General features: G+C 36.3%; 2 protein-coding genes across 2 annotated transcripts; both read left to right on the top strand.

Moving 5' to 3' along the window:
• Nucleotides 1-3,228: 3,228 nt before the first annotated feature.
• Nucleotides 3,229-6,364, top strand: LOC116733334 (tripartite motif-containing protein 16-like). Its single transcript, XM_032584144.1, has one exon. The coding sequence runs from the start codon at nucleotides 3,420-3,422 to the stop codon at nucleotides 5,088-5,090; it is 1,671 nt and encodes a 556-aa protein (XP_032440035.1). The 5' UTR covers nucleotides 3,229-3,419; the 3' UTR covers nucleotides 5,091-6,364.
• A 1,874-nt stretch (nucleotides 6,365-8,238) lies between these two features.
• Nucleotides 8,239-10,848, top strand: LOC116733331 (tripartite motif-containing protein 16-like). Its single transcript, XM_032584140.1, has one exon. It carries the CDS (start codon nucleotides 8,639-8,641, stop codon nucleotides 10,310-10,312), a length of 1,674 nt encoding a protein of 557 aa, XP_032440031.1. The 5' UTR covers nucleotides 8,239-8,638; the 3' UTR covers nucleotides 10,313-10,848.
• Nucleotides 10,849-12,206: the final 1,358 nt, after the last annotated feature.

Genomic DNA, 12,206 nt, shown 5'->3' with positions numbered 1-12,206 from the left:
AAACTTACAAAAAAACACGAATCCAGAATTGAAAGAAAATATTGAAAGTATTAAGGCCATGTTAAGAAAAGAAAATAATGAAATTGTGAGAATAAAGTCTTGGTATTACCACAAAAAGTCATAATATTACCACTTTATTTTTGAAATATTATGACTTAATTCTTGCACAACTTTATTATTGTAATAGTATGACTTTAGTCTTGTAATTTTATTACTATATTCTCACATTATTATGACTTTATTCTCATAATTATTTTTTTTAACTTTTTCTTAGTGTGACCCTAATACTAAATGGTAGACGTATGTATGCAGCAACAGTTAATATCATTTGCATTTGCATTTAAGTTTGCAGTAAATTGTCCAAAAATCAGAGCTTGACTGATTTTTTTTTGTTTTGTTTTTGCCACTTTTTTCTGCGTTTTATGTCTCACTGACAGGTAACCAAAAGCAGAGAAGCAACTCTCTCATCTTTCTAAACTTCCCATTGAAACGTTGAGGCAACTTCTCTTTAAATCACTGATAAAACTTTATTGACATGCAGTGTTCAGGTTTTATTGGTGCTGGACCGTCCAATGCAGAGAGCAAAGATAAGATATAGCTGAACTGAATTTTTCCCAAGCAGATTGAATCAGGTGGCTTTACTTACTAGGCCCTGATTGTGTGTGTGCGTGGGGGTGTGCATGTGTGTGTGTTCACTTCAAGCCTCATTATTATTGATTGAAATTAATTTTCATTTACATGAAGTGACAAAAATCCCAATTTTGAAGGAAATTGGTCTAATTTTTCCAAAATGCAGAGACTGAGCTTCATGTTCATTTAACTCAGCTACAACATAGTAATAACTGAAATATATACAGTAGATAATTTTGGGTAGAACGTTTTCTTCCTGAGATGCCTTTGATAAAATGAGTCAAGTTTTCACATGAAGGAAGCGTGGGAACAGCAGTGTTTTCTAATGACATGTTTTAATCTCACAATAAGCTGTAATGTTTATGTGTGTCGAGGTGAAAATGTGTATGTTTGCTGGGATCTGGGTGGAAAGGATGAATCCCTTATTTGTGTTAAGAAAAGATTAATTAAACTGTGAAATCTTGCTGACACAGCTGTATACTGTTGTGTTTTTAAATATAAAAAACATCCTACAGCTGTGATATCTTTTAGTATCAGCTTCCTGCAGAGAGGGGAAAACACCTTAGGGCTCCACTTCCTCATGTTTTCGAGACATCTGCAGACTTACAGTGGATATCGAAAACATACAAACCCTGTTTAATAAGCTGGACAGACAAAAATTAATAATTAAAGAAACATTTCCACCTTTAATGTAACCTATTTCCTGCATGTGTTGATAAAAAACAAGGCAGTAACCTGGTTGAATTTAACAGTTTGCTGAATCACATTTTGATTCTGCTTGGGTTCATGCCTACAATCAGTTACTTTGTAGTTAATTTTTTTTAAGTTTTTTGACATTTTAAGTATTTACACTGCAAATCCACAAAATTTTACCAAGTATTTTTGGTCTAGTTTCTAGTGCAAATATCTTAGTGAATTAGAAATAAGACAGAACTAACCTATAAGTAACTTTTAAGCAGAAATAGGAACTTGTCTTAAGTAAATAATTCCTTAATATTGAAAAAGTACTTCTTCCATTTGCAGATTATTATGTATTGTTATATGTGAAATTATATACCAATGGAACTAGTATTTTTCACCTATGTTAAGGAATTATTTACTTAAAACAAGCTTCTATTGCTTGTAAACGTGTAAGTCGGTTCTGTCTTATTTCAAGTATACTAAGATATTTGCACAAGAAACTAGACCAAAAATACTTGGTAAGATATCGTGTTTTTGCAGTGTAGCTAGTCATAGCTATTAAGAACCTCGTTGTACAAAAGTGTCATTCAAAAGAAAGTGTATAAAGTAATCCATAGAATGCTTAAGCATCTGGGATTAGGTCCAGTTTCAGTCCAGTGGAAGTCTGTTTTCATCCAAGCTCTTTCATTCTACACATACAAAGATAGTGTATCATTCTACATTATAAAAATTTTACTCAAGTAGAACTATCAGCTAGATATAGGAGCTTGTTTTAAGTAATTAATTTCTTAATATTGATGAAAAAGTACCAGTTCCAATGGCAGATAATTTCACTCATAATCAGACATTTTCCCGTGTATATAAGTGAAATAATCTGCCGATGGTAAAAGTACAAGTACTTTTTCTTCAATATTAAGGAATTATTAACTTAATACAAGTTTATATGTCTTGCTGAAAAGTTACTTGTAAGTTGTTTTTGTCTTATTTCAAGTGAACTAAGATTTGCATTAGAAACTAGACTAAAATACTTGGTGAGATTAAGTGTTTTTGCAGTGTAGCCATATCTGTCCCTAGCTGGGTTTATAGTGACTTTAAGACAGGAAAATTGTTTGTTTAATTTAACCAAGTTATACTCATTGAAATCAAAGAATTATTTTACAATACATTATCAATACAGTGTCATAAAAACAAAATATCACCTGTATTTTAACAGGGATTTGACGGTGAAGCTTAGATTGTAAGATTTCACTGGTATAAAGTGCCAAAATCTTAAAAACCTCTTCAGTTCAGTTTGTACTTTGAGGACAATAAATTGCAGAATACCCAAGTATATAAGTTTTTAACTTCCATCTCTTCTCATTAAGAGGCAAGACAGATGAAGAGTAGTACCCCAAATAATTTTTTAAATAAACTCAAATCAATACGTTATTTTCTTTTTCTAATCTCATCAACTCATGAATCCAAACACATACACACTCATTCTGGTATTATTAGTAAATGTGCAAGTTCTCTTAAGCTAATATCTTTATTGTTTGTAAGCATTACCAGCTGTTAAAATTACACTTTTTACCACACTTTCTCTAAAAGAACTGAATTGGAACAAACCTTCGATCTGAAAAAAGTTTAGTCTTTTTCAGTCTGTTTTGCAGTCCTTGACTTCAGCCACTAAAGATTTGGTGAAGTTAAAGTTCTCATTTTTTTTAACTGGCCTAACATCCAATTAAGTTGGAAAACTGTATTAAAATTCTGTGAATGTTTAGAGGAGACGTCTATTTTTTATAGAAGTGTTTTCTTCATCACATTTGTCACATGATCTAAGTTATATTTTTGCAGGTTCATAAGTGGTCAAAACATGCCATAAAAGTTCAAAGGGCGTGCTTGTTATGTACTCATAAATACTGATACCTGATAACATCATTTAAATCTCTGCAATGGTTCCTCCCTTCTAAAAAGTAGGTTAACAGATTCACAGAGCTGCACAGCAGAACTTGAAAAGTCACAGGACTGAATGCTTCTGTTTTTTGAAGGAGAACATTTTTCTGCATGCAGGTGGCTTTATGTGCAGTAGAGGCAATTAATGTTTAACAAACTTTTTGTTGAAGTGGGATATGGCACAGAAAGGAGTTCAGATGGATTCTAAAGTCTCCTGTTGCATCTGTCTGGATCTACTGAAGGATCCAGTGACTATTTCCTGTGGACACAGCTACTGCATGAACTGTATTAAAGACTTATGGGATGGAAAAGACCAGAAGGGAATCCACAGCTGCCTTTATTGCAGGAAAACTTCTACACTGAGGCGTACCTTGAAGAAAAACACCATACCAGAACAGTGGGTGGAGGATACAAAGAAGACTGAACTCAAAGATGCTCCAGCTGATCACTATTTTACTGGACATGAAAATGTGACCTGTGACATTTGCACTGGAAAGCAGATGAAAGCTGTCAAGTCCTGTCTGGTTTGTTTGGTTTCTTACTGTGAAAGTCACCTCCAACCTCATTATGATGTTGCTCAATTTAAGAAACACAAGCTGGTGAATCCATCCAAGAAGCTCGAGGAACACATCTGCTCCCGTCATGATGAGGTGATGAAGATCTTCTGTCATACTGATCAGAAGTGTATCTGTTATCTCTGCTTAATGGATGAACATAAAGGCCATGAAGCAGTCCAAGTTGCAGCAGGAAGAGCTGAGAAGCAGAAGGAGCTTGAGGTAAAGCAAAGGAAAATCCAGCAAAGAATCCAGGATCGAGAGAAAGATGTGAAGCTGCTTCAACAGGAGGTGGAGGCCATCAATGTCTCTGCTGATAAAGCAGTGGAGGACAGTGAGAAGATCTTCACTGAGCTGATCCGTCTCCTCCAGAAAAGAAGGTCTGATGTGAAGCAGCAGATCAGATCCCAGCAGGAAACTGAAGTGAGTCGAGTCAAAGATGTTCAGGAGAAGCTGGAGCAGGAGATCACTGAGCTGAAGAGGAAAGACGCTGAGCTGGAGCAGCTCTCACACACAGAGGATCACAACCAGTTTCTCCACAACTACCTCTCACTGCCAGCACTCAGTGAGTCTACACACTCATCCAGCATCAAGATTCGTCCTCTGAGACACTTTGAGGACGTGACAGCAGCTGTGTCAGATGCAAAACGCGTTCTAGAAGGCGTATTGACAGAGATAAAAACAAACATCTCACTGACAGTGAGTAAAGTCGACGTTTTACTGCCAGAACCAGAACCAAAGACCAGAGCTGACTTTCTAAAATACTCACAAGAAATCACTCTGGATCCAAACACAGCAAACAAATTTCTGTTGTTATCGGATAGAAACAGAAAAGTAACACTAATGAAGCAACAGCAGCTTTATGAAGATCATCCAGAAAGATTCACTTATTTTTGTGAAGTCCTGAGCAGAGAGAGTCTGACTGGACGTTGTTACTGGGAGGTTGAGTGGAAGGGGGGAGAGATTGAAGTTGCCATCACATACAAAAACATTTCCAGAGCAGGCACATCAGAAAAATGTGGATTTGGACTCAACGACAGATCCTGGGCTTTGCACTGTGACGCAAATAGTTACTCCTGTTCCTACAACAATGTTAAAACTCCAGTATCAGGTCCAGTTTCCTCCAGAGTAGGAGTGTACCTCAATTACAAATTGGGTGTTCTGTGTTTCTACAGCATCTCTAAGAAAATGACTCTCCTCCACAGAGTCCAGACAACATTCACTCAGCCACTCTATGCTGGGCTTTGGCTTTTAGATTACGGAACCACAGCTGAGCTCATTAGAGTTAAATAGAGTACCAACAGCAATGCAAACTGGGTTTTTTAATTACTTTATTTGGTTAAAAAAATGACACTTTCAATCAAAAGTTACATTAAATCTTTATTTACTGAATGACACTACCTGATAACCATCATAAACATTCATGAAAATTCCTCCATATTTATGAAAGTGTCAAACAAATAAGTCTTATGCACATCTCATAACATAAAGTGGATGACGTGCCAACAGTAAGAAAAACACTTATGGTGCAACTGAAATTAATCAATCATGTCTGGATTTAACTTTGTTAAAATATGGTTTTAATTTAGTGCAACATCATGTTTTTGTATTGAGAGAGAGACTTTTGGTAATTAAATATTCACAAAGATACAAGGTAATTTTGATTCTGGCAGTAATGTGATTCCTTATTATCATTCAATCATACAATTGAATTTTTAAGGCTCACTGGATAAGAAGAATAATTACCCCTCACTTTCACACTGATAAGAAATTATGTATTCGATTTATTCAGACTCATGCATTTGTTGTTCATTAACATAAGAGTCCACTGTTTATGAAGCCATATCATTAAATTAATTGATAAATTAATACTTAAAGCCTGATGAAAGTGTTGCACTAATCTAAAAGATTAATATGGGATGGAAATAACTTCCTTAAGATGATTCAGGAAAATTTTACACTGAATGGTCAAGATTTGAACTTTGACATTTAAGAGTGCTGTTAAGGTTTCATTTTTACTTGTTTTGACAGGAAACATAAAAAATTTAAACTCAGATCATAGAAACTGGAAAGATTTTCATTTAAATGTTTATATATCTTCCTTGTCCTCTGCTTCTGAACTTTATTGTCATATTAACACAAATCTGGGGGTGAAAGTCTGTTTGCATTGTGTAAAGTTTAGATAAAAATGTAATCAGCTTTAATATAATTGGACTCTGTGTTATTGTGTTTTAATCAGATGTGGATTGGATGATTGATTAACTCATGAATCATTTTAGAAACTAACGAATTATTAACAGTTTAAACTGTTTATTGTTTTGTTTAGTTGATCCTTCTGTTTGCTTTTGATTTCTTTTTAAATGTTTTATACAAATAACTTGTTTCATTTTGTTTTGATCACAAAAACAAATACATTTAATTTACTGGGTCATGTTTTCTTATATGATGAATATTTTTCATTATACTTAACATTTTTATCTATTGAACATTTTATCTCTGCTCACTGATACTAGAATGTTGAAAGTGGAAGATGAATTGAGGAAGGATATATAATAAAAAAGGAAAAAGAAATGTTTACTCATGGTTACTTATTACTTCACTATTATTCAGCCTCCTGAAAGGTAATTCTGACTGAGCGACACTTTTCATGGTAGCACAATAGTGGTAAACACATTCCAGTGCAGAAACACTAAGCAGCTGCTACAAAAACTTTTCCAACACAAAAGAGCAACTCACCTAAAACACAAGAGACACTCAATTAAGCCAAATCTATGGAGAACATGAAAGATCAACACTAAACAGAAGAGGTGACCTCAGATCAGTGTCAAGGTTAAGTTTATTTATTTACCACATTTCCACACACTCAGCTGCCCAAAGTGCTTTACCAACTAAATAACATAAAAATATACAATAATGTGAAGCAGTCGTGTAATAAACATATATAAAAGAATTTAGTACAACTAGAAAATTAAACAATATGACTAGAAAAACAGTGACTAAGGCTGGTAAAGAACAATGTTTCAGATGACCTCTGCTAAAGGTCAGCCCAAAAAATTGTGTCAGTAGTAGAGATTTAAAATGTCCCAGTGTTTGTGCAGAACTAATATTTAGAGGCAGACTGATCCAGAGTCTGAGAGCTGCAGCAAGTTAAGACAAGACTTTAGAATAAATAAAGTCAGTTGTGAGCTGGAGCTCATGGTTCTTACTGGAGCGTAAAAAATAGGAGCTCAGATAACAAAGAACGGGATTGACTGTTAAGTGATTTAAGAAGAAAAAGTACAATTTTAAATTTTATTCTGTGTGTAAGAGGAAGTTAGTGCAGTGAGGCCAACACTGGGGTTTTATATTCCTTCTGTTTCATAACAGTCAGCAGATTTAGGATCAACTATTATTAGATGAGGATGGCATAACAAGTGAAACTGCTGCAGTTGTCTTGAATTTTAACTTATAGTGGTTTTTACTTCACGAAATGGTGAAAACAAAGGAGTTTTTCTTAAAAAGCTAAAACTGCCCAATTTATCTACACTAATGTTAAAAATCTTATAAAAAGATGCTTACATGCATATTGGAGTACAAACTAATGAATCCCATGCAACACACCTTTTGATCTATTATTAATTATAGCCTTATGAAAAAAAGCTAATTTTTTTTTATATCTAAGATAAGAAATTTGACAATTTTAAGAAATTACATTTTATATTATTATGTTTTAAAATACATAAAAACAAAAATCTTTTGTTTAAAGAGGATGGATGCATTTCCTTCTATATTTGTAAAACTATGAAAAACCACTGAATTTCTAAGCCATTTGTAAGAAAAAAATACATCAAAAAAATTATTTCTGGTATTTTCAGTATCGCTGTAAAGATTCATTGCAATTATATCACAATAAACTGAAAAACTGCTAAAAGCAGGTTTTATTAAATCATATTATTGAAATGGCTCCCAATACAAGTTATGGGCTATTTAAATTATAACTTGTTGCTTTATTTTTAAACCTTTTTTTAGTTTTGTCATGTCCTGGATGACTGAGAACCAACAGGTAGATAGAAATTAATGTCTGGGAAGTATCATAATTTAAACGTAACACTTAAAGCACCAGGGTTTATAAAGAAAAATATTCAGATTTTATTTTGTGGTTTTAAAGGCTTTACGTTGAAGACAGTGAGAAATAAAGGGATAGCTTTCTGTTTTTTCTGTCTGTTCTCTCTTCTCAGCTCAAACGCATGTCGGTCACTCCTCAGCCCCTCCCTCCCACTTCAGCGGCTCTAAGGGAGCCTGTGCCGCTGTTGATCCTCCTACAAGTTGGAAGGAACCATTGCTCTAATAATGGTGGTGGTGGGGGGGGGAGACCTAAAAATGTATTCGTATTTTCTTAGATGAATGGCCGATTTATTTAATTCTTTGTTTTTTTTTGCCTTTTCATATTGATCTTGTTTAAATGCAAACTTTATTCACTTTTTTTGGGGGTGGGGGGCAATTCTAGACTTTTCCAAGATTGGGGAGGTCCGGACTCCCCCCCATCCCCCGCCAGCCCTCTGGGATTTACGCCTATGGGTGAGCCGGAAAAGCAAAGTTTCTTTTCTTGAAATCAAACATCAAGTAAAGTCCGTTTAGCATTTCCACCACTGTTCAGTTCTTTCCGAAGATTTCTTGGTTCCTACTTTCTAACAGATGAGAAATCTTTGTGATCGTTATCATCTCTGTGCAGCAAAAGGCAAGAGCTGACAAGTCAGAGGTTGAGAAAGGGGGAAAAGCTAGATTTGGCTTCTGGAGTGACTCACTTGTTTTCTTTGGAAGAAATTAAACTTCAGAGACTCTCACTGCTATTCAGAGCTGCAATGGAGCAGCCAGGATATCAAATGGATTCTGTGAAGTTCTCCTGTTCCATCTGTTTGGATCTACTGAAGGATCCGGTGACTATTCCCTGTGGACACAGTTACTGTATGAACTGCATTAAAACACACTGGGATGAAGAAGTTCTGAGGAAAATCTACAGCTGCCCTCAGTGCAGGAAAGAGTTCATACCAAAGCCTGCTCTGGAGAAAAACATCATGTTAGCTGATTTAGTGGAGGATCTGAAGAAGACTGGACTCCAAGCTGCTCCAGCTGATCGCTGCTATGCTGGACCTGAAGATGTGGCCTGTGATGTCTGTACTGGGAGGAAGATGAAAGCTGTCAAGACCTGTTTATCTTGTTCAGCTTCTTATTGTAAGAATCATCTCCAACCTCACTACTGTGATCCACCATTACAGAAGCACAAACTGGTGAGCCCGTCCAAGAATCTCCAACAGAACATCTGCTCTTGTCATGATGAAGTGATGGAGATCTTCTGTCGTACTGATCAGCAGTGTATCTGTTATCTCTGCTTAATGGATGAACATAAAGACCATGAAACAGTCCCAGCTGCAGCAGAAAGAGCTGAGAAGCAGAAGAAGCTCCAGAAGAGTCGGCAACAAATAATGCAAAGACTCCTGGAACGAGAGAAAGATGTGAAGCTGCTTCAACAGGAGGTGGAGGCCATCAATGTCTCTGCTGATAAAGCAGTGGAGGACAGTGAGAAGATCTTCACTGAGCTGATCCGTCTCCTCCAGAAAAGAAGCTCTGATGTGAAGCAGCAGATCAGATCCCAGCAGGAAACTGAAGTGAGTCGAGTCAAAGATGTTCAGGAGAAGCTGGAGCAGGAGATCACTGAGCTGAAGAGGAAAGACGCTGAGCTGGAGCAGCTCTCACACACAGAGGATCACAACCAGTTTCTCCTCAACTACCCCTCACTGCCAGCACTCAGTGAGTCTACACACTCATCCAGCATCAACATCCGTCCTCTGAGATACTTTGAGGACGTGACAGCAGCTGTGTCAGAGCTCAGAGACAAACTACAGAAAATCCTGAGAGACTCGTGGACTAACATAGAACTGGCAATTACTGATGTGGATGTATTGTTGTCAGAACCAGAACCAAAGACCAGAGCTGGATTGTTAAAATATTCAACCGAAATCGCTCTGGATCCAAATACAGTAAATATAAATTTGTTATTATCTGAGTGGAACAGAAAAGTAATTGTGGGTGACATACAGCATTCTTATCCTCACCATCCAGACAGATTCAATGACTGTTTTCAGGTTCTGAGCAGAGAGAGTCTGACTGGACGGTGTTATTGGGAGGTGGAGTGGAAAGGAGGTGTAGTTGATGTAGCAGTTTCATACAAAAACATCAGCAGAGCAGGATGGTCAAAGGAATGTTTATTTGGATTCAATGACAAATCTTGGTCTTTGCGATGTGACAGAAACATTTCTGCATTTTTGCATAACAACATTAAAACTCCAGTACCAGGTCCAGTTTCCTCCAGAATAGGAGTGTACCTGGATCACAGAGCAGGTATTCTGTCTTTCTACAGCGTCTCTGAAACCATGACTCTCCTCCACAGAGTCCAGACCAGATTCACTCAGCCTCTGTATGCTGGAGTTGGACTCTGTAATGATAAGTCCTCTGCTGAGGTGATGAAACCTAAATAGTCAGGTGGTTAAAATGTGTATCTTAGTTTTAGTCTCTCTAGTCTCCATCATTGTTGTCGTTTCGTCACTGGTCGGAGATCAGCTGTCTTCATGGAACTACTTCCTCATCTTGTTTGTTGTTTTGTTAATTTTGTTGTTTGTTTGGGTGCTTCCCCTTCCAGTTTCTGTTCAGCCATGGTGACTGTCACTGCTTAGGAGGATTTTGATTCACCTAAGCTAATTACATTTACATGTATTACTTTATCAGAACAAATGGTTGTTAAAATCCACACAGCAAATTCAAAAGTGTTTTGGTGTGAGTACGGATGAAAACTGTAAGCACCATCATCATCATCATCATCATGATAATCATTTTGATCATCTATTAGTGTAAAACTAAAAGTTTTATACTGAAAATCTTTCATTTTTTTAATGAAAGATTTGATTCACAAATTACAACTGTCTGAACTGTGCAGACAGTTTATAAAAAATAAGAAATTTTCTTTAATTTTGATTTCTGAAATTTCTGTAAAGACTGAAATAAATATTTCCTCATCAAATGCATGAAATGTTGTCCACCTGTGTAACTGCATGGGTGCAGGTGAGAAGATCCAATATTGTTTGCCCTCAGGTCTAAATTACCACATCAACATTCTACAGTTCCTGCTGTCTTGATGTTTTACCCTCACTTCTCTTTAGAAAGTCCTGCCTGTCATTGCAAATGATCTGATCCAAATAGTAAACTCATCGCTCTCATCAGGTGTTTTTCCCCAGCCTTTGAAAACAGCAGTAATCAAACCAATGATAATAAAGAACAGTATGGACAAATCACTACTGCAGAATTACAGGCTGACCTCTGACCTCCCATTCTTCAGCAAAGTTATTGAAAAAGCTGTTTAAGCAGTTAAATAGCTTCCTAATGATAACCAACCGCTTTGACTCCTCCCAGTCTGGCTTCTGGTCTCACCACAGTACTGAGGTTGGCCTCGTCAAAGTGTTAACGATATTCAAATAAACACAGACTTTTGACAGTGTCAAAAGCTGTGGAAGAACCACAGTCCATGGTTCGTCCACAGCTTTTGACACTGTTGATCATGACATTTTACCAAAATGACTGGTAAGTTGGGTCGGGATACTGTATGTTTCTTCACAGAAAACAGAGCTGTTTCAATCCGTAATTATTATTCAAGTCGTTCAAATATTCACTTCAGCACCCATTCAGGAAATGGTGATACAACAACAAAGTTTAATGTCTTTGTGAATAATGCAATACAATATTTAGAAATAGTAACCAAGCCATGGTTTATAAATAAGCTGCTTAATTCATGTATTAATCCTGGTCCAATAACCTTTACCCTGGTTTCTCTGCCATATACTGGCATCTAGTGTTAGTTTACAGGTACTACACAAAACTTATGTTAATAGAACTTCAGCATGAATTTGGCTTTACAGAAACTAAATAAATAATTTACCAGGAGATCCAGCACAAAGAAATAGGTCTGCAGTACCAGATTAGTTATGTTGATTGCCTAGATGCCAGATAAATCCTCAAGATTACATGACAAGTCTTTTTGACCGAGACAATTATCCTAAATATATGCATATTTTTTCGAGATACATAATCTGTGCCAGCCCATTTAGGGCATTGGAGTACTCACTGTGATCAATTTTGCTCTGTTTTGAGCCAGAGAATCCACTTCCTGACCCCCATCTGAATTTCATGCATAAGCCGGGTCACGTGTTTGCAACCCAGCAAATACAGTCTACGTTATGCTGTTTCAAAATTTTATACAGTATATTCTTAATCACATAAAAGACAAATGGTAATTTATGTTCAAAGAAAAATAATGTCTCAACCTCAATCAATGTCTCTACAGCACATGTAACAGTGGGAGTTCAGGGTGAACCAGACTTT

This window comes from Xiphophorus hellerii, chromosome 14 (genome assembly GCF_003331165.1).
Source record: "Xiphophorus hellerii strain 12219 chromosome 14, Xiphophorus_hellerii-4.1, whole genome shotgun sequence".
Taxonomy (NCBI): domain Eukaryota; kingdom Metazoa; phylum Chordata; class Actinopteri; order Cyprinodontiformes; family Poeciliidae; genus Xiphophorus; species Xiphophorus hellerii.
This window is presented reverse-complemented; position numbering and strand designations above follow the sequence as displayed.

What these genes read in the sequence shown, in the direction of transcription:
- LOC116733334 (XM_032584144.1), top strand. Translation starts at nt 3,420, where the DNA reads ATGGCACAGAAAGGAGTTCAGATGGATTCTAAAGTCTCCTGTTGCATC.
- LOC116733331 (XM_032584140.1), top strand. Translation starts at nt 8,639, where the DNA reads ATGGAGCAGCCAGGATATCAAATGGATTCTGTGAAGTTCTCCTGTTCC.